At 32.1% G+C, this 23,799-nt stretch overlaps 2 protein-coding genes across 5 annotated transcripts in view; one reads left to right on the top strand and one right to left on the bottom strand.

The window, feature by feature from the left end:
• Positions 1-16,771, top strand: part of LOC143192686 (uncharacterized) — a 76,540-nt gene extending 59,769 nt beyond the window's left edge. For all 3 annotated transcript variants that reach the window (XM_076398180.1, XM_076398179.1, XM_076398182.1), the window contains exons 3-8: positions 7,534-7,721; positions 7,782-7,992; positions 8,057-8,348; positions 8,406-8,774; positions 9,374-9,627; positions 11,238-16,771. In XM_076398180.1, coding sequence (XP_076254295.1) covers positions 7,534-7,721; positions 7,782-7,992; positions 8,057-8,348; positions 8,406-8,774; positions 9,374-9,627; positions 11,238-15,362 — 5,439 coding nt within the window. In that variant the 3' untranslated portion in view covers positions 15,363-16,771. The remainder of the gene's footprint in view (positions 1-7,533; positions 7,722-7,781; positions 7,993-8,056; positions 8,349-8,405; positions 8,775-9,373; positions 9,628-11,237) is intronic.
• Positions 16,772-18,810: 2,039 nt separating this feature from the next.
• LOC143192690 (lachesin) overlaps positions 18,811-23,799 on the bottom strand; it is a 207,089-nt gene continuing 202,100 nt past the window's right edge. For both annotated transcript variants that reach the window (XM_076398185.1, XM_076398184.1), the window contains exons 9-10: positions 19,772-19,825; positions 18,811-19,716 (exon numbers count right to left, since the gene is read on the bottom strand). In XM_076398185.1, the coding sequence (XP_076254300.1) occupies positions 19,613-19,716; positions 19,772-19,825 (158 nt within the window). In that variant the 3' untranslated portion in view covers positions 18,811-19,612. The remainder of the gene's footprint in view (positions 19,717-19,771; positions 19,826-23,799) is intronic.

The following is a 23,799-nucleotide window of genomic DNA, read 5'->3' on the forward strand; positions in this document are numbered from 1 at the left end:
GATAACTTTCAGCTCTTTTTTTCTTTTGATTGAATAAGAAAAATAATACGTACCGCTAATGCACGTTTTCAGGCACAAAAGTTGACATTTTTATATTGGAGCTTAATGTCAATAAAATAAAATGACTGCTAACTAATAACATTGCATACTTAAACCGGCAGACTGTGTTTTAAACCAGTCTGAAAAACCTATCAATGTATTTGTATAATTTCTGCAATCTCTGCCTCTTATTTCTTCAATAGGTATTTCCTTTCACCCATTTTTCTGAACTATATGAGGTATTTCTGGATAATTTTCCAATGTTTTTCAACGATTATCACTTTCTTGAATAAAATTCTTATATAAGGATGTATTAATCTCTAGTTAAAGGATGCTCTTGATTTCTAATATTCCACGAAATCAAGGATAGACAGGTGGGGCAAAAGTCCTGCTACCATTTTGATTGCGCGCCTTTTTGGTTATGTGAAGTTTAGCTCTATTTGGCTTAAACCATTGTGGTGTGTAGACGTCCAAATTTTATTCTAGATAAATATACGCCACAATAACGAGCAGAAAGAGTGACAATATTTATTGAAAATAATCGTTCCATTATTGCCACTCGGCGGAAATTGCGTTCAAAATATCATAATCGTCCAGTGAAATCTCAGATGTTGCAGAATGTCATGAAAAATGCCATTAAAAAAATGTAAAGACCAAATAAACTTTTTTTGAATACCAAACTTACTTATCTTTTCTGTGAGCAAAGTTATAGGCGACCACGTTGTCTTATAATAATGTTAGTTGCAATACGCTACAAGTTTTGACAGCCTGGTAAAAACATTAATAACGAATAATGATTTTTAATAGTTTATGTATAAGTTAGGCCAATAAAATTATTGGAAAAATATCACAAAGCAGTAAACCCTTAATATAACATAATTATTTTAAAAACATTTTTTTGTATTAAACATTACATAAAATTAAGTGAATTTTGGAAAACAATGACTAATAAGTCTTAAAGACGATTCTTAAAGGAAGATTCTTAAAGGAAGGATAGACCTAAGATTTAAATAAAGGTTTAGATGTTTTTTATTCACATCCTTACGTTTATTTTAATGGGATACTGGTTAATATAGATTTTATGGATTTTGTACGTTAGACTTGCGCTCGACTAACCCCTTTTACAGTTACTTCGCTAATATTTACTGGTGAGATACCAATGTGAATGTCGCATATAATAAAAATAACCGTATTTTACATTAAATTATATTTAATATACCAAATATTTGACCATGACGGGTCTCTGATTTAAATAGTTTATTATGTTTAAAGTATAAACATATACCAAAAAATATTTAAAACATGACATTGTTTGTTTTATGTCCCGTGTATTTTTATAAATTATTATGTTAAATAAAGTGTACGAGTTTAGATCGAGAATTTTTAGCCTTGACCAGGTCAGCACAATAGCCTTTTTGTCTAAATTATACTTAAAATGCCTCATCATAACAGATATATTTTTTTAACCTCGGTAACATTAGGATTCAAGCAATATATATTGCACTTTTCGTTATTTTATGTGTGCCTTTGTTTTTGTTTTGTATGTCATAGGGAATAAAATGTTAAGCCATAAATATGTGATCAAACATTGGAAGGAATCTAAATTTGCACGAATCATTTTTTAAACAAAATGAGCTAGTGAATATGAATGAATGCTTGTAATATTTTAATTTTAGTTACGTAGTAAACTAGTGTTGGTTATATTAGCATAAAATTGTATTATCAATTACATATATACATAAAATATAGTTTATATACCTGGATTTTCAGCTTTGGTTAATAAAATTATAATAAAATTGTTATAAAATCGATTTGATTATTTCCCATATAGATTGTTCAATAAAATTTTTTTTAAACAATCGCCGTATTTGTGTTATTAGAAGATTATGTTATTAGACGTTATTAGATATTTGTGTAGAAGTGTTATTGGCACTTCTATATCTTGTCATTTTGTTACATTAAGCAACCTACCTCACTAAAACTTACTCACCAGAAGATGTTACGCATTTCCGCCACATTTCTCCTCAAACACTCCAATGGTCTCTTAGCTGTTACAGTGTTACAGTTAAGATATATGAACAATTTCGTTACTTTGATGGAGAATGTTTTTATTTTCTGTAAAGTATATTGTTTTTTTTTTCGCAAAAGTGTGACTATACCATTGATTCAACAGATTACAATAATGATCTGAGTTTAATCTTTGATATTTGTACTCGAATATGTTTCTGTCTCATTGTTACTGTTAATCGTCTTTATAACAATAATATGCAACATACATAATATAGAGTATATATAAAAGAGATATACATATAGACTTCATTTTTATACAATATATAAAGACTAACAGACCAAAGTACTACATATAGTATTTAATTTTATTTAAAAATTTTGTAATCAATGAGTGTGAATGTCAATCAAAAAATAATCAATTTTTTTAATTAAAAATATTTCATTTTTCCTAACTTAAAGAGGTTCTGATCTTGACTTTAGTTTGTGGTAAATTTAACTAAACGAACAAAAATTTAGAACTTTAATTAATAGCTCATCGACAAGTCGTGCTATCAATTGTTTTATCAAAAAAACATTAAAATTTTATTTAAGGTCTCTATTTTTCTTTCTTTTTCGGAAGCATCTTAATGCATATCTAGTGCTATTGCAAGCTGTTGTATTTGATTTAGATCTGCTTTCAACTGGTTCATCCTCAGTTCATCTCACCTCTTTTAAACCATCGAAATATATGTTGAATACATTTTTCTGTGAGTTTTAACAAAGGACCCGTAATTTTATTACCAAAACATAGTATGACCAAAAAATATCAATCCAAAGCCAGCCTGTTAACAATTAACAACAGAAACAACAATTAACAATTAAAAAATAGAAGAATTTATTATTTTATAAAGAACTATGCATTAAAAAATGAATATTTGTAATATATCTGTGTAGCGTACAAATACTTACAAAATCGACTTCCAGACCATGATACTAAGACGTATTAAGACATGTTATGCTTTTTTGAAATTTTAAATGCTTATATACTTTCTCCGTTTATAAACTATCAACCGTGTAAGCTTTTATATAGTCGACTGCTATAACGAAAACTGTTTGAAACCGCTGACTGTTGTTGTTTTGTTGATTTCAAAATGATGTTACAGTTCATTGTTTTTGGTATTGCAATAATAGTGCACCACCAAAAATCGATGAATCATCAAGTTTGCGTCCTGATTAGAAAGAGTTGCAATACTTCTTCATTGAAATCGGTATAGTTACTTGTCCTATTATTATTATTGGTTTGTTTAAATTACTATTACAGGCACCTGTAAATAAAATCCACATTCGTACTGAACGCAGACTAAATCTGTGTCTGTTAATATTTTCTTTACTTGTTCAACACAAAAATGTATCGAGGCAAGTTATAATTATTTTTACTTTTATTGTGAATATTGTGGAATGGATAATTAAAACAGTTAAATATTATAATATACGTCAGGATGCAGAAAACAAACCAAAAAGTAATACTTTAAAGACCACGAACAACAAAACTCATTATCAAACTTACTGCTTCTGTGCTATTATTATGGTAAAATCGGGGAGTTAAAGAGACAGCCTAAAGATCTATTAAAAATATAATAAAACAATCATGAGATACCATCTTGTCGGATTTTGATGCGGTTTTTTTCAATAGATAGAGTGATTCAAGAGGAAGGTTTATGTGTATAATACATGCATAATATACTAAGGCAACATTGCTAATTTTAGAGGTTTCTAACGTGATGTCGTAAATTAACCTATTTTTTTTAGGCTTATTTAGCAATTAGCAAAAACGCTGCCTAACCCTACGAGCTAGATAAAATTAATGTACTACAGTATTGTACACCATAAAATGGTCTACAAAAAAGTCCGCGATGGTATATGTTTATCTTTTAGGGATAACGCTCATTAACCATTTTTATTGTTTACTTTTTACGTGAGAAAAAGGCTTATTTACGAAGCTATTTTAAGCAATACGACATTAATCCTTATCGAATTAAGTACCTTAAATACAGTGCGCAATTAATATAGATCAATATGGTTCCTTACAGCATGTAAATTAAACAAATATTTTCGGAGATATTACAAATTTAAAATTTGCGTTTAAAAATGTGTAATGTAATAAAAATTGTATGAATTTAGATATTCCAAAGATAGCAGGAAATCTTCATAGTAAGTATAGGGGAAGAGGAATTGTTTTACTCCAAATTTAATGCGTGCAGGCCAAGGGCAGTAATGAATGAAACAAAAATACTGGATCGATTTTAATCATGTTTTCATTGAGTGACATAGGCATATATATTTTATGCCCGTGCAAAGTTGGAGCGGGCCGCTATATTTTTATATACAACGTTCATATTTTTTCTGTAGTGTATTTAATTTAGTATCAGCATTGCACCCGTGCGAAGCCGGGGCGGGTCGCTAGTTAATTATAAGTATCTTAATCAATGCACATTCTTTTTTAACTGATGGCACTTTCTAGTGACAAACAATGCTTTATATGAAGACAAATGCTGTATATAAATAATTGTCATACACACATCCTTAACTTAGTTAACTTGTGCTATTTCTTGCAAGAAAAACGACTCTGGATATGGTCTCACTGTCTGCGTTCGTTTTACAAAACATTTTTTTCGGTTTTGGCTATTTAAGTTAAACCTCTATATAAGACTATATGGCATACATTTCTTCAAAATCTGTTATGAAACAAGTATATATATTGTCAAAAACTAACAGTCAAAAGCTTAATTATAAATACACTCATTAAAAAAAACACGCTATAAAAAATGTATTTCGTTTATTTCGGTCAATTTTCAGTTAAAAGGTTAAATGTTTTTTTTTTAATAAGAAAAAACTAGTCGGTCCTAATACATACATACAAATATAACATGTAAGTTCCATCTCGTATGTCATCATTTTTTAAATGATTTGATAAACATTCGTGTTGTTTCTTTTTGTGACCCATGCATGGACTCGAAATATTATATCATTTTAACACCTTAATGTAAAACATTATAGATCCTGTTCTTTTATGTAACTACTATTATTGGATAATATTTAACAAAAACAATTATATTTGTATAATAGATAAAGAAATGTTTATAATTTTTTGCATGCAGGACATTTCTGATTTTTGTATTTACTAGAGTGCTCGTAAATCAAATGTGAACATCTTTGACAAGGTGTTTAAAACTAATTGAGGATGATATCAAAATCTGTTAATGAGTTAACAATGCTAGAACAAAGTTAACTATGTGTCAATGAGATAACGGTATCTTCGGTCAATTAACAATTGGACACTATCCAAGTAACGTTAGTTAATACACGTGTAAAATGCAAGTGTTTCCGAATGACGTAAGGTATCATTTGAAATTGCTGGTTATTAATCAGTGTCTTTTACTAGCAATTTGTTTGATTTGTTTATATTTATGGTTTATATTGTTTCTTAGGTATGTTATTTAATCGTCAATAAGCTTTCTATATTAACTACTGAATAATGTTCCTTTACAACATTTATTGATTGAAGTTATACTGCAACGCGTTAATAAATTATTTCCAGTTGGAAATGATTCCAAAAAGTCATTTTCGTCAAATTTTTCTTTCTTACTTTTGTTTGAAAAAGGAAAAATATAGAGCAGGTTCGTCGAAAATTTTATAGTGCATATGGTAATAAATGCTTTAATGAACACCAATGTCAGAATTTCGTTTATTTGAAGAAAAGTTAATGTTTACAGAACTAAACTAATTTACCATAAAAAAGATTGGATTAGAATAAATCTGGATACCAAGAAAGCTCAGGAATGAAGTTACCATAATTAATCAGGCCTATAAGTTAATGTTGAAAGGATTTACAACAGATGGCGTTACTATGTATGAAATCGCATCGGGTACATTTGTAACCAACTTCATGTTGAAGCCTTACCAACAGGCTTTCCTTCAGTATTCGCCATTCCGCCGAAATGTCAAGAGAAATTTTTCCAGTGCAGTGAAAATGTCTCAATTTGTATCGAGCAAATTTAAAGATAAAGGCAATTGAAGATCATTGAATGCTGTGTGAAGCTTATAGCAACCATGCTCCATCGATTTCGTATTTTACTATTTTCGACGTTTTAAATATAAGAAGACGGTGATTTGAAGACATTACTTGATGAAACCATGAATGGGGATCGCTATCGAGTCAACTGATACCTTTGTGCCGACCACTGTTTGAAAACGTCCGAAATACGAGCAAAGACGAAACAATATTATTCCTCAGCATCACACCATCGAGACAACACTCGACCACATGTTGCAAAACCGGTGGAAACATACTGGGAAACATTAAAATGAAGGAGTGCCAACCCACCCGCCATATTCTCCAGACCCTGCTCCTTCTAAGTACTACTTGTTTCGACATATGAGTCGTGTCCTATCTGGGTGACTTCTTATGAAGATACCAAAAAATTAGTGGATTCATGGATCAAAAATTGAATTAATTGCGTTTGCTTTTGTGACTAGTAACTGAAAGGAAACAAAATTGAGGCATTTTCCGAATGAATACTTATAAGCGATGAAAAGTAAAAAAAGTGCGAAAAAGATCTCTGAAATATATGACAAAGTATCAACTATCGGTTGGCAATACTTTAAATAAAATACATTGCATCGGTTTTTAACAATAAAGTTTTAAATTTAAAAAAATCCTCTAAAACTAATTTATAGGCCTAATAACAGCGAAAAATTGAATTAGCTGAGTTTCATTTTGTGAATAGCGACTGGAACGAAACAAACTCCAGGTATTTTTCGAATGAATGCTTATAAACGATGAAAAGTAAAAAAAATGTGAAAAAGGTCTTAGTCAAAGCTTTAATAAGTTTGTCAAACAGCAGCAAAGCACATATTGGCATCAATAAAGAGGAGGCAAGGAACTATTTAACGGAATTGGAACTACCATCAAAAACTATTGCCATTAAAGAACATTGTTATACTTATGGACCATGTATAATACTTTAGCCATTATATATTATAATGAATGTTGTTTATATATACAGCTACCAATTTTCCGCACTAATAAATGTTCGCAACTAATACATTTCATATATTTCTTAAGTTAACTCTGGTATTAATAATCCTGTTAAAATATATGGCCAAATTTTATTAAAATACTAATTTAAAATACTATAGTATATAACTATAATAAAATGATTTTCAGTTCAAAATATTATGTTTGGAATATATTTGTATGCCTATTTTTTATATTTTGTATATTGATGATGTTTGTAAATTAAGTTTGTAATAATTAAAATTGCAATAAAGAATATTTAAAAGTTTTACTTTTTTTATCACATTAATAAAAATACATGCTGCCGATATTATAATGGATCGAATATATGTTAAGGTTATTGCTAATACGATACAGTACCATTTTTATTAGGATATAAATATGAACAATAATTGAAAATATTCTTAAATAAAATTGTCTATTCACAGCCGAACGGTGGGTCAACAACCAGCTCCCTCAGGCAGTTTAGGAAAAAAGATGTAGACAAATCGAATCTGGATCAGTCTCAAAAGCAGGCCCCAGATGGCCAGGTAGGACGAATGCCGCCGCATAACTCCTACCCTCCCGTCTCTAACGATTGCTACAGATACCCAACACATCAGTTTTCGGACTACAGGTACCCAGATCACTCGTTTTAATTAACAGGCCTTAATCGATCGTCGACGCTGTCTTTCAGTTCACAAGTTAAATACTCAAATCCCCCAGAAACTTCACAAGCTAACCATATAACGACATCTGTGATACAAAAACCAAAACCCAAAGATTACATGGAGATGTGCAACATGCAACAGGCTCATCTGATGAAGCCGACATATCCAAGTCATTTACCCAACCACCAACAGTACCTCCATGATAATTCGCAATATATACATAAAGATACTAATCAGGTAAAATATAATAATTACCAAAATTACTGAGGAATATTTGAACATCTTTTCTATATCCTTTTAGATCCATCCGCCTGGTTTTAAACCAGAATCTCATTTTTTCCCGAAGGAACAACATCAGTATCAGCAATTGTTGCACCCAATGCAACCCAAATTCAATCCAATGATGACGCAAGGGCTTCGGAAATACAACACCCCTACCCCTTCGGATAATCCTTTCTTAAATAAACTGAGCAAAATAGACCCATCGATGGCTAGGTCCATCATCAGTGACCATCACGTACAGGACACCCAGAGTAATTATCCCACCATGGACCAAAGACCCGTATATCCTCAACAAAACAGATACTATCCAGGTAAAAACATTATTATGATTATTTTCTAAACTTATCTCCATCGCATTATTATTATAGGTCCCATGTATCAACAAAATCAGTATCCTCCTAATCCTCCATACTCCATGAACACCTCTCATTATCCAAATTATCCGTCAGCGACCTGCAGTTACCCCAGAACTAATCAGATGCCTCCGATGCCGGGCCGATTTCATCCGATGGAACGAAGCATGTCTCCATCATCTAGAAGAAGTTATCCGGAAAACATGCACATGCCCCATATGAGCTGTAACATTCCCCAGAAAATAACCCCACCTCACAATTACCAAGCACAGTATGGTGGACCGGAATATTCTCAACACTATCAACATCGTAGGATGCCCCAGGAAATGTATTCACAACCTTGTAGACCGCCACAGTATGTTCAAGGTCATCACCAAATACCAGGTAATTGATTTCATTGATGAGGTATATCACGTAAGGCTAACAACTAAAAGAGAGATATTCTGAAATTGAAGAAGTTCTAGTGAAATATCTATGAATATCTACCCATAATTATATATTAATTTAATAATTTAAAGACAAATTATGGGATTACAAAGAATAGATCTAATTGATGAAATGGTTTTTTAATAGATGTTTTTCATATTGAAATAATTTTTAATTAAACTACTAGTTTAAAAAAAAAACAATAAAACCATGATCATATTATATTACCCTAAATTATTTTAATACAAAAAAAAAACAAGCCTGACCCTGGAAGGTAACTGATGATGAGAATCAGATATGCCAAAACAGTAAAAGGGTAATAAATTTAAAAAAAATCTAATTGAAGGGCAAAAGGATAGCCTGGTCCTTTTAACATTAAAAATTATGATCTGATAAAATATCAATAGGGAAAAAAATCAAAGAAATACTAGTAATCCAGAAAAACAAATATGCATAATATAAACGAATTTCAGAATCTCACATTTGTTTTTATCGTTGTTTGAATCTCGTGAAATAATGTAATAACGAACATTCTACATAATCTGAATCCATTTTAGGGCAAGATATTCAAGAAATGTCAGAAAATACAGTCTCCCCATCAGATAGTTTGAAGAAATTTATCGAGAACTGGGCGGAGGAAGAACCCAACAATGAAATGAGCGGTGTAGAGAATAGCGCCGCCAGAGAGAATTTGAAGATACGAGATGATCCACCATCTGGTACTGTTTATATGATCAACGCAAATGATGTGCAATATTTCGAGAACAGTGGCATTCCCCTTGTTACTTCCGATAATGGAGGTATACAATTGGTATGTACTAGATCACAAGAAAGTTATTTTTGCTATATTTTGAAAGAGATAATTTTTGACTTCGGAAACATAAAATTTAACTCATCATGCTACAAAAAAACATTATGTATTAGGGCCTATAAAATTTTTAAAATAAAATATTACGATTCAGATACTATCAAACACAATAGTCATGTTCGGGAATAAATAAATGTATTTATAGTGCACCACAAAAATAAAAGTTTGCGTGATTGGTTCCACTACACTATAAGAGGCTCAAGCCACACCAAAAGGATATGTACCTCTTTATGAGAAGGTCTAAATTAAACTTTTAACTAATATGGCAACATAGAAGAAGAAGTCATTGAATTAACAAAATGTGTTTACGTTGATAAAATTTATATTATGTATACTCTTGTTTAAAAAATAATTTTAGTTTTCTAATACTATAAAAATGTCTTAATATTTCAAGTTTATCAAAAAATTACTTATAAAGATTGTGTTTTCTAAATTCGCCTTTGATATTAAAGATTGTTAATTTTAAAATAATGCTTACTGCTTTTTAAAATATTCTTCATAGGGATCTATACACTTTTTTCTTCAATTAACTTCGAAACCAATTTTTCCACTACCATTACATCCAACACAAGCATTTACAAGAATATGTTATTTTCACTTTGGTGTTTATTTCTTGTTTATTTACACACTGTACTTAATTGTAACACATTTACGTTGTATATATATAACACAAACTAAGAACTAACGCGCCTAATAAAGCAATTGTTTATTTCGTGGTATACATGGTTGCATATTAAGTACTTTATATTAGAAACAGTAGGATCAGATCCCGCTGTTAGATAATTTTAAAATCAAAGGAACCTAATTTCAAATAGCATATAAAATCATTTTATATATCTTATTTTAGATGGATTTAAAGTTAAGAATAAATTACGCTGGATTATTTTAAATAAATTTCCATTGTTAGGCAACCTTTCATACAACAAATAATGAAATATTGGAATTATTACAAAATAATGTATCTGTGTATCTGTATGTAATGTAAGAGGTCTAAATATTCGAGATAAATATTTTAAACGTAAAATCTTTTTTTCATATTTGACGATCAAATATTCATATGTTAATTGTATTCCAATCCTAGAGGTTTCCCAAAATTGTAACATAACACATGAGAATATTGCAGTTTCTGTTCAATTATTGCATCAATATTAGCACTGATGACAATTTTTTTTAGGTAGTCTTGACAATAGCGTAAAATAGTAACCCAGGGCATATTGTAGACCCTAAAAATGCTTCATTGACAGATGAACTAAAATCATCGGTACACAATTTTTTAATGAATTAGTTTAGAACATTATGGCTTGGAAACGTGCACCTACGATGAATTATTTGTTACTATGAAGAGAATACCCATCAAAATACCCTGAATATTATTAAAAACGTTAAACATGACGATACCAATGTCGTATATTTCCAACACTAGTTTAAGACAGTTAAGAAACACGAATAATAGTGAACCCAGGTGTTTGATTAAAGTCTATAAACTGATAAACCGCCATGTTTAGCTAATAAAATATTAATTTACTACTTGATACCTTTTTTTTTCTTTCTAGACACCTGAAAACTACCAATATTTGCTCAAAAATGGTCTCATCGATAACAGCGGCGTAGTCCGCATTATGGAACCCAGCAGTAATAACGAACGCGTGGTGAATCTGCAAATCATGGACACGCCGAAAAACGACTGTCTCGTCACCAACAAGTCCCGGCCTAAGGAGTGCGAAATTTCACCGGTAGGCAAGAAACCGGATGGCGAGAGCAAGAAAGTGGTGATACATCAAAACACAGTCGTGAACACCGCCAGGGACGTACTGCCCATCCAACAGAACATGGAACAGGTTTCACTCCACGAAGCCGTTATTGAAAGTATTAATGCCTCCAAAGAGTTAGTAGATAAAAATTGCTCCCCCATCAATTTAGATCAGTTAGATCCCAACAGAGAATATAACGATGTCGATGATACCGAGAAAGAGGTGGAACGAAGCGACGGACCTGAAACTGCGGAAACTAATAATTCGTTCGATGGTTCTAAAATGGTGGAGTCGCCCGATGAGAGCAAAGGATTGAAGAGCATGCCGATCATCGACCTGTTCTCTGACAGCAGCATGATCGCAACCAAAGTCACTCAACACGATAAGGACCAGCCGGTATTCAACGCCGAGAAAGACGAACCGCAAGATCCCGATGAGGTTATGGACGACAAGGAAACCATAGACCAAAATATAGATAAATCTAAACCTGTAGAGGAACGTTTAAGTGAATCGCCTATTATAAAAATTGAAGACAACCAATCGCCAGAAGATTCTATGAGTTTTGATGATTTCTTGGATAATAATTCAAAAATTATTAGCGGAAATGAGTCGACACCTCAACAATCCTTACCACCAAATGAAGAAAATGTTATATCAAATGATGGAAACTTAAATCCAGATGATCCAAGTAAATCTAACGAAACACTGATTGAGGTTGATGTTGATAACAAGGATTCGATCATTCAACCAATTACAATGGAGCCAAGTACACCAAACACGACGGTGGCGCCGGTTGGTAAAAGAAAACGGATATTTTCAGTCGATGATATTATACACAATATTGGCAATAATACAAGGAGACAAGCAGATATGGATACATGCACTCCGGATGTATTAAATGCGTTCCTAATGAGAGAAACGGAACATTCATCTTTGGAGCAATTATTGGTGTTAGAAGCTAAATATCGATGTATCAAGGAGGAAGTCATTGAGATACCCGACGATAATCATGAAAAACCGGATGTCGAGATTATTGAAGATCCCAAAACCGACGAAAACAATGATTCTTCGTCGAAGGAATCAACTGGCGATAAGGAAATTATAGAAATCGATCAAGAAGTTGAGGAGGCGGTGAAATCTCCTTGCAATTTAGGCCCTGAGGAGAAAACGGGTAATGATGTTCATTATCGTCGCGCTATTACCGTGGACGATTCGTCGGTTTTGTTGCAAATCTCAGGTGAACTCATAGAGATCAACATCAGCGTCGTGAATGGTAAGAAAGTTATTACCGTGGTGCCTATATCTGATAGCACTGTTGTGGATTATAATGATAATTACGAATTGCCGTCTAATGACGATAACGCTTCCGAAACTTTGGAGGGGGGTGAGAAACCGGACGATATAACCAGCGAAGTTTCTAAAATCGACGAGGGTGTCGCGGATGTGCCGGATATTTCACAGGATGAAGTCGCTCCAGTTGACACAGCTCAGGTGATAGAAAATGTAGCGGATCTTGGGGAAATTAAAGGAGATGAAATCGAAAATCCGCTTAACGAAGTAGATAATGCCCAAACTGAAGCACCACCTTGTGAAGTAGAATCAAATACCGAAGTGTTGGAATACACTATAGGAGAAGATGTCTTGTTACCCGCCGAGCTGTTCCACGAAATTGTAGTGAGTGATCCTCCGGAATTTTGCGACGATAAGACAGAAAACATCGATCTTCAGGTGGAGCCGGTGAGCACTAGTGAAATTTTAATACCTCAGGAAACCATAATAAAAAAGTGCGAGCCGGAAGAAGAGACCGAGAAACTACCTTTACCAGAAAATCGGATAACTCATCAAAAAGATGACGCATCAATATCCAAGGGGCCCGAGATCGAAGAGAAACCCGAAAGAAACAGACGAAACATCAAAGCAGAAGTACTTATCCTATCGCCTACATCAACCAACATTGATGATAATTTTAGTACTGTTAAGGAAAATGTTTACCTAAAACCAAACGTGCCTTCGAACGATGGTGATTCGCCCGAAAACGCCTCCGTCATCACCACCAAAGCGGCGAAGAAATCTTACGAAATGGATCTGCAGATTCCGGCGGTAACCACGAGCGGCGACATAAGCGCTATGGTGAAAACAGGTGGCGGTGAGTCGCAAGATCGAGTCTCGTCATCCAAAAAAGAGAAAATCACCAAAGAAACAGAGAAAAGTAATAAACCCAACAAAAAATCGAAAAAAAAAGCAGAGAAGTCGGAGAAACTAACAGAGAAATCGGTGAAATTAATAGAGAATTCAGAGAAACTAATAAAGAGGAAGGAATCACCCGTAACTATCTCCAACGGCGTGAAGGATATGATCAATAATAACTTAAACTCAAAACCAACTAAACCCTCTGTGAAAAACAATGAAATCACCGAGACTGATGACGAGTACGTTGATTTTAAGGAACTACTAAAAGCCCGGAAACTGAGAAAACAGAAAAAGCTCCAGGAACTAAAAGAAAAAGACAGCCAGAAAGAGATTCCTCAGAAACCAAGCCACAATGGAAGTGTTCTAAAAAACGATGTGACCAGTACTGAAAGTAAAGACACTACTTCGAAACAAACTCCCACTATGCAAATAAATAATCTGGAGGATACGTTAAAAAGTCCGAAAAATAAAAAACCCGACGCAATTAAAACAAGTCATGGGGATCAACCGCAATCAAATAATGAAATCAGCCGTTGTAAAGATAGTATTGTTGTGCCGAAAAGTGTTAGTTTCCCTGAAGACACGCCAACTTCAACATCACCCGGCATCAATTCCGCACGATCCGTCGTAGACAGAAAGAATCAAACGGATAACAAAAAAACACCAAGGAACACCCAAGGAACCGCCGTGGTGGTACCGCCGAGCGTTTCGGAGTTTATGGAGGAGGGCGTTTTGGCGGCTAAGAAGAAGATCAGCTTTATGGACTACGTCAAGAGGAAACGGAAGGAATCCGGTGATCGTGTCGACGACACAAATCCCGAGAAGAAACCGAAGATTGACACCGACAGCGATCAGCACCAAGATCTCAAAACAACCAGCATCAAAAGTTCGGGTGGTATCAAAACCTCCTTCATCATACACTCCTCCGACTGGGAGGACACGGGTTCCCCCAAACCCGACTTGAAACAATCAAGCGAGGAAAGCCTTATACAAGAATTCAGTGGCCTTATTAAGAGTAACGCGAAACCGGTTATAGATGTTAAAGAGTTCGGGTCTCTGGATAATTCAACCGACGTCAAATTGAAGGAGTACAAAGAGAGAGTCGATTCCAAATTGAGTTCGCTTAACATTCAAATTCCGAAAGCTAAGAGCCAAGTTCCGGAAAGAACGTGTGACGTGTTATATAAATCTCCCGAGACCAGTAACTTGATGCAACGGTTCCTCAACAACGAGAAAATCACCTCGAAGGAGGTCGAGCGCATTAAGAGAATCATATCTTATAAACGGTACATTCAGAGACAAGGAAAGTCGCCGTCAGGCAGCTCGGAGTTTCATCCAACTGACGTAACAGGATCTACGGCAACACGAAAACTAAGTCCAAAGCATCCGAGCTCGTCCTACGAGATACAGAACCGTGGCGATGTGGATACGGAGAAGCAGGAGGTGAAACTGCACATTCGGAAAGTGAATGCTAAGCGGAAACTCGAGAACGAAAGCGATATCGGTGATAGAGACCCGTTTTCTCATTCGGAAGCGAACGAAACATCAGAAAATAAAATGGATTATTCTGTGTATAATCGTTTAGGAAAAGATGGTTTGCCAAAGATGATTTTTAAAAGGAACAGACAGAGTATCGTAAGTGATGATAACGATACGAACCAACCTATAGTGAGGTTAGAACGTATCGATCTAAATACAGTGAAAGAAAAGTACAATATCACTGTCACTAACATGTGATTTAGGGACCAAATAATTTTGTTGCTGTTTTATAATAGTTTACTACATTGTTTAAAGTATATTTTTAAATTATTATTTGATGATTGTCGTTATTTTTCTTTAGTTGGTTTGGTTATACTTGCGAGAGGATATGTAACCGGAATTTTACTGGTTGCATACCTTCTCTGGAAACTTTGATAGCGTTCTTGTACTTTTATTATAACGTATCTAAGGTGGCAGATTATTTTTACCATTTTCGACATGTTTTTCTGTTCAGGCTAAATTATTTTCCAAGCTCAAGGATATTTTTCAATTAATTTCTTGTCGTGCTGTCGCCGTGATCACGTTTACGCGGAGAAAGTTTACCAAATCAAAAAATCAAATGTTCCTACACAGAGTATAAGAAACTAACACCTTAGAACTAATGCAGTTTATTTATTAGAAAGACGAGGCTTTCGAAGAGTACAATTATAATGCAAAGAATATTGGTGTTATGAGAACTTAAAAATTTTATACATGTTGGAATGTTTTGATATAAGTGTTTTGCAAGAGACTTTAATATTTTTTAGATACAAAAATTTAAACTAACCTGTAAGAGTGTGTTCTTTAAATAAACGTCCATTACAGTCAAGTCAACTTCAGGGGTAATTAGCTTGTTAACTAAGTGTTACTTATACGTAAAGCTTCTTGACTTCACTGTAATGTCAGTTTGCAAAAAAAATTGCTGTTTACCACAGCACTTAATACACAGTATTACATCAAAGGAAAAATGTATATTTACACTAAATTCTTACTGAGTTTTTAAACCATCATTCCAATCTCAATAAAGCGATAAAACCAAACTTTTGTTATAGATTTTAGTAACTGTTATTTTGTATATATTACATATTAAGTTCTTATTGATTTTTAGGGTTATGTTTTGTAAATATTAAGTCATAGAAAAACTTTACACAGGGTGATATAGGCTAGTCCTACTAACACATGGTTTAGATGAATCGGTTATGAAACCGATCATTTTTTATGCGTTATTATTATTATTATTATTATTATTATTTAATATAGTGTTTATATTAAGTTAATTTTGTTTTTCAAAGTCTTGAACATGTTATTTTCTTATGATTTAGAAAGTTCGTTATTTTCGTTAGCTTAGAGAGGCTGTTGGAAAAAATAAGTTGATTTCGGCCAGTAATGATTTTCTAATTTAGGCTTTAGATGAAGTTTTTCTATGAAAATGTTTATTATTATTAGATGGGTTTCAAAATGCACTTGTGCGTGTCAGAGAAATTTCTGAGGTTTAATAAGTTTTTCACGTTTTGTATCTGTAAATTGTTATATGTTACATAGGAGTGCCTTAGCACATTGACTGTTATTTACATATCTGTCGTAAGTTTGTAAAAATTAAGCACTACATTAAAAAGAATTATCTGAAATGTGATTTTATTTCCTTAGTACCTTTTAAGGATGTACTAGGGATGATATCGGTATATCGGTATACCTTGTTCAAAATATATCGATAGATATCGATTTTTGGTCGATATATTTTTTCAGCCGATATTTTTTTTAAATTAAAGATATTTTAAAGGTTTTTTTTGAGCGATATATCGATATATGTTTTAAAATATCGAAAAAGTTATATCGATATTTTTTAAAATATTAATTTCTTCTCGCCAACCGACATCCCTAGGATGTTGGATGATCGATGTTTAAAAAAAAAGATGTTGTTTCCTATATTAAGAAATATAAGAAGAGAATTTTCTTGATCTGATAAGCAAAATAGGTTGGAGCATTAGTTGGTGAAATATATTGGTTTCTTTTTTCAACAAAAACCGGTGAAAGGGGTTTAATATATCGATGTGTTGAAAATTTCGATATTCTAGAAACATATCTATAGTCTGTTCAAAGTTATTTTGTACATACGTTATTTAAATCTGACATCAAAACATCGCAATGTTGCCGCATCAACATCAACAAGTTTTTACAATTTGTCTTTGACATATAACAAAATTCTAATCCAAATAAAATAATTGAACCAAAATGTTATATATATTTAATTTATTTTAACATTATGGTACATCTAAAAAGTATAGTTAATAGGTTAGAGATATAAACTTCTATCGCTATTGCCTTCAAGAATCTTGCATAGGTCTGACAACCGGACGACTTTGACAGACTCATTCGTTTACGTCTTTGAACTAATCACACAGCATTGTGTCTCTTTTTAGCTGGAATAAAATGAGAAGGAAAATATTGTCTGATTCTAAAACGAATTTACTAACTGCGGTAGGCAATACATTAAAAATCTTGATGACGCATGCACAAAAAATGATATGTTTGAACGTATGTATATAAAGACGTATGTTTGAATAGACTATATATTTTATTGATTTGTTATTTGGACTAAAAAGTTAACCAATCCGTGAAATATATCGATTTTTTGCGATCGATATATGTAACTATCCATATTTTCTATATTTATTACTTTAATGGCCAAAAAAAGTGATTGGTCTGTTATAAAAAAGTTTATACTATTTAAATATAATTTGAGACCTTCGAATTTCAAAAAAATGGTTAAGAATTAGTTCAAAGTCTATGTCCAGTAAAATACACAAATAAAGATTGTGGAAAAAGATGTACATTTATGGAATGAATAATTAAATAGTAATATTAAGGGTTCAACTGCCTCGATAACTTCTTAAGATATCCTCTAGAGCTTTCCTTTCTTTTGTTATTTTCTTTACTCTATCCACTTTTATGACAGAATTGATTTTTAATCTGTGTGTTTTAAATATTTTTTATTCTTTTTTATTGGTATAAGCTAGCCATAACTTAAGCACTCTTCATATTTGTTTTATCGTCAACATTGCCCTTTTTCCTTTGACTGAGCTCTCTTTGTATCACTAGTATTTCATTGACATCTTGAATGGTGCGGTGGTAAAGGCGAGAGGATGATCCTCCTGCTATTGCGATAGTCGCGAGTTCGAATCCTGCTGGGGCATGGTCGTATATTTATATTTCTGATTGTCCTTAGGCAAAGATGCAAAATCCGACAAGGAAAATGATCCCAGTCACGTCAGTAACCGAGCTGGGTAAGACCGGATGGTTTCTGGGATGCTCTCCAAGTTGATCCCTCGCCAGTCGGTAGTCTGGCTGCCGACGACCATGGTTCGGAGCCCACATTTGGCAGTCTGTCTAGTATATATTTTTATGGATTTATTGGATGAACTCTAGTAGATAAAAAAGATAATTAATAATTAAAAGATACTAATTATCAGATAAACTCTAGTAGATAAAAAAGAGACAATATATTTAAAAAATGTACCATTGTTCTGAGTTTGAAAATATCTTTATATAAGAAAAATTAAATATAAAATTGACCAAACATTTTGTCGTCTTACCACTACATTGCCCTGAAATATTTAAGAGATTTTTAAGGATAAAGGATCGTCGAATTAAAATACCGATTGTTTGAAAGTGATATATTTTTTTTAAAGTCCATATTACATAATTAGATAATTATATAGAAAATGTTACAGAGGCCTATATATCAATCAGCCAGGCAGTAAGGGCTGTTACATTCAAATAGGTTTTCTTATGCAATGATTAAGTGAGATTGCAACAATTTCTCGAATTCACACACAGTACAGTTTTTGTTACAGTTACATTTTAATGAATATTTAACTTAAAATATACAAGGTACGCCTCCATCGTACTATACTCAGTATTTGCTATTTATGTGGAATTGGATATGTCAATTCTGTTACTTAAGTACTAATATCACAGTTTTAACAAATATTTTTTTCTGAAGCATCGTTTAACTTATCTCTACCTGCTTCGTACAATACATTTAACATTATCGTATATGTTCGGAGAGGAATAGTAGTTTTTATGGATCTCAAAAATCATTAAATCTTTTTTTTTTAACAAATGTATCAAAATTAAAGTTGTTTAACTAGTTGTTTTGATATTTTTATACGTATTAGACAGATAGGATCTGGAATCTGCAGCTCATTAATTGTGGAAATAATGATCGACCAAAATAAGAAACAAAGGGGAGCTTGTATATTTCACATGTCACAGTATATCGACTCATTTGACTAACAAATTCCAGAATAGGCAAGATTCTTTAAAATGCATGAATTTCTTATTTTCTCTATTAATTATCTGTAATAAAAAGTCATATCACTATATAAAGACTTGCTCAATAGTATGTCTTAAAATAATGATGATATTTATTTTCACTATAAAAATCTGTTGGTGCGGGATTTTTACAGTCATCTTGCAATTAAATATCCGAGACTGAGCCAAAACAGGAACACGTTGATGGATGTGGATATGGAAGAGTTCTTCCGCTGTTCTCTGGCTGGTTCGGCTAGTCCTAAACATAAAATTGAATCTACTAATGGCAAAAACCTTTCGGTATTGATTCTTACCCCCTACTATGCTTAGGGTGTCTTCATCTGTGGTATCTACAGCCACTTTAATTTCTGAAAAAATAATAGACGATGTTAAAATGTTCAATTTATAAATAAATTTAGTCATTATTATTTTTTTATTATCATTTATTCAAGATTTATTCATTTACAGACATTCTTTTTTTTTTTAATCTATAGAAAGATTTAGAAAACTGCTGGTTTAGTAAAATCTGGTAGAGGTTTCATATTTCAAGTAGGTATTGTTGTTTTCCTTATTACTGGCGTTGGCAACTATGGACTGAAAACAGTAGAAACAGTCGATAGTCGCAAAACAGTCGATAGTTAAAAAAAATAGCGACTGAAAATAGTACTTACTATTTTCAGTAACGTATGTACTACTGTCATAGTTTCAGTAACAAATGTATGGTTCGACTGTTTTTTTCCACTCGTGATGTCAGACGAAGATGTAGGAATTTTTGTCGGTGTAAATTGTGAGATAGGAAACGACGAAAATAAATGCTTGGAGAAGAGAAGAAACAACTTAAACAAAACCTAAAAACTAGAGATGTTCAATAACTAGTAGATAAAATATAAACGTGTGACGAACCTAAAAATGATCGTACAATAACTACTGGACCCTTTTTATATAAAATTTTGATTTATTTTTGAACAGAAATATTTTTAAATTACTGTTCATGAATATTACCACGTTCTCCCGTGAGGCGGTTTCTTCGATCGTTAATTATTTGCCCAGATTTTGAAAAATCATATGTTGGGGGTGTAGAGGAATATTTTAAGTGTAACTAATATAATTCAGGTATTGTCATTTTATGGACTTGCCAAAAATCCAATTCGTTTTCTAAATGCCCAATAAATGGCATTTCCAAATACTGCTTTATCTGTAATATATATATATATATATATATATATATATATATATATACATATATATACATATATATATATATATATATATATATATATATATATATATATATACGTATATATATATTCAGAGTTTTTACTTTAGTGCCGGTCCTAATGGTGCTTAAACCAGTTGCCTCTCCTTTCCGTTAAATAAAAACAGTTTTTAAAGTAAATTAATATTTTCCTGTGGTTAAACCGTTTCCCATTTCATAACTTATAGATTTACAGCTTATGGAAGTTTATCATAAAAATAACATGGCAGCCCTTTCAATGCAGACCCTTGGGGAAGAATAGAATATAGTTATTGCTGATGAGCGGTGAAACGATCGTTTAGGTATTTAAGTTGATACTTTTGAATGGATTGAAGTGTATATTATTATATTATTTATGGTACTTTTATCACTACAGAACTTCAGTCATAGTTGGACTGTAATCGGGCAAGAGGTCTAAACCTCTTTTAAGAAATTGAAACATGAAAATAAAATAATGATAGTTAATTCATAGAAAGCAAATTTTTTGTTACTGTTACTTAGCGTTGGGAACAATCGACTGAAAACAGACAAGACAGCCGTAATTACTATTTTCAATCAAACGCACGGTTCGACTGTTTTTTTCCATTCGTGATGTCAGACGAAGATGTACAAACCCGTTCCTGTATAAATTGTGAGAGGGGAAAGGACGGAGATAATTGCTTGGATCAGTGAATTTTATATGTGTTTATATTTTCCAACGGTGGTATAAACAAGACGGAGATGTTCAATTCCTTCACGTACTAACTTTAAAAAAGAAAAGGAAACAAGTTATTTCTGAATACTATTCATATGCAATTAATAATTTTATTTTAAACGAATTAGAATTCATTTCGTATTTGAATGTTCTGTGTATCTGGAAAAAGGAATGGAGTAATACCCCCATAGAAATAATATACTATAATAAATATAGACAACACAATAGAACTTAAATAAAACCTGAAAACTAAAGAAGTACAATAACCATAAATACCAAATAAAAATTCAACATATACTTAATCATAGAAAAAAAAATAGTCGATGACATAATTAAAAATGATGGCACAATAACTACTAGAGCGTTTTTAAATAAGGTACATGCTTTATTTATTATTGAACGGAAATATTTCTAAACAAAAATTGAGAGAGTAATCGTAATATTACCCATTATTGCCATAAAAACAGTCAAAATTATTCTATTATATATCATTCACAATTATAATCTTTTTCCCTATTAAATTAACAAACTTGAAAAATATCATTCTAAAATGCTGCTATATTAATATGTAATATATAGTTATTTACAAGTAAACCATCAAAAAAAAAACATAACACTATAATATATTGTATAAAAATCTATATAAGCCTAAGTTCGGCATATTTTTGTCAAGGTCGCGGTTAGGACGACACAGGCAGAACGTAAAATATCAGTCGAATGAAACTAGTAGAACCAAAAATAGTAACTAAAAGTACACGACTGAAACAGTCGATAGTAAAAAGTAGTCATTTACTAAACAGTCGATAGTCATTTTACTACTGTTACTGTTACTATTAAAAAGTAGGAATAATATTTCCGCTACTAATACAGCCTCTTTTCAAATTATTTTTTGATTAATCCGGTACATTATTTTAACATAAAAGAGTTTCCGTCATAAAATTCAAACAATTTCGAAAACGTATTTCACCACGTCCCCCTCCCGGACAAAGACCGAACCGTGTATGCCTTCGTCAAAAACCAATTTACATTTAAATTAACTTTCGGTATAGTAAGTATTAAATTATCCTGAAATTGCAGAACTGATTAAAACTTTTTTTTTGTCTTTCTGCTATTTTTGTGCGCTAGGTTCTCTTTCGCTGACAGACCGAACGTAAAAACAACCCCCGCTATATTCGCATGTTAGAGTTCTAATTAAATGGCAAGGCACTCTGAAATTTCTAAACGTCCAAGATACACTTTATCTATTTAATTGCATTTGTTCAGTTGGCCTGGCCTTTTATCTTTTGTATATTTTCAACAAGTTTTAATGGGATTCGGTCGCAGAGTTCTCGATTCGAAAACAGCAAACATACGGAAGTTTTTTACACTACATTACACTAATATTAAGTTGCTCAATAAGGTCCATCTAATCTTCAGAGGTAGAATTAAAAATTCGATATTTTATTTCCTCTTTCGCCAGAAACTCCATTTTAAATAAAAAAAAAACACTTTTATCTGATTTATGCTTTGTTTTATATTATTGATTATGATTTATACCGCCACAAACTGCATCATCCTAAGAAATCGTCGTTAAAAGAAAGTAGTGGCTATTTTTAAATATTTCCATCTGATATTTCATAATCTTCGACAGTTTCCGGCGATTTTGCGATAGTGGCATTTACAAGTGACCAGAAAGATGAATCCAATAGAACTACGACAGTTATTTCTAGTGTTGGGAACTATCAACTGAAATTGACTATAGACTGTTTAGTAATTGACAATGACTGTTTCAGTTGACTGTTTTCAGTCGCTATTTTTGGTCCGAATGATTTTGTTACTGTTTACTATCGACTATTTCAGTCGTACTTTTAGTAGTTTTAGTTTCTTTCGATTGTTTTTTTATATTCTGGTACTGTCGTCCTAAATGTGACCTTGACAAAATTGTACTCAATTTATGCTTACATAGATTTATATGTAATATATGTACTTTTATGATTTTTTTTGGTAGTTTGCTTGTAAATTAATGTAATAGAATTTTGGTACTATATTTTTCAAGATTGTTAATGTAATAGGGTAAAAATATTAAAATTGGGAATGATAAATAGTAAAATATTTTGACTGTTTTTATGGTATTATTGCCATTACTCTCTTGATTTTTGTTAAAAAATATTTCCGTTCAATAATAAATAAAGCATTTTTATCGTTTCATTCAGATCATTTTTAATTATGTTATGGGTGAGTTTTTTTTCTATGATTAGGTATTTCTAAAATTTTTATTTGGTATTTTTGGTTATTGTACATCTTCAGTCTTTAGGTTTTGTTTGAGTTTTATTGTATTATCTATTCTAATTATAGTATATTATTTATCAATAGCAGTTAATACATTGAAATAAAAGCATTTGTTGGGAATTATT

This window comes from Rhynchophorus ferrugineus, unplaced genomic scaffold, assembly GCF_030347505.1.
Source record: "Rhynchophorus ferrugineus isolate W39M unplaced genomic scaffold, kcgeb_rfMv2 rfM3, whole genome shotgun sequence".
Lineage (NCBI taxonomy): Eukaryota > Metazoa > Arthropoda > Insecta > Coleoptera > Curculionidae > Rhynchophorus > Rhynchophorus ferrugineus.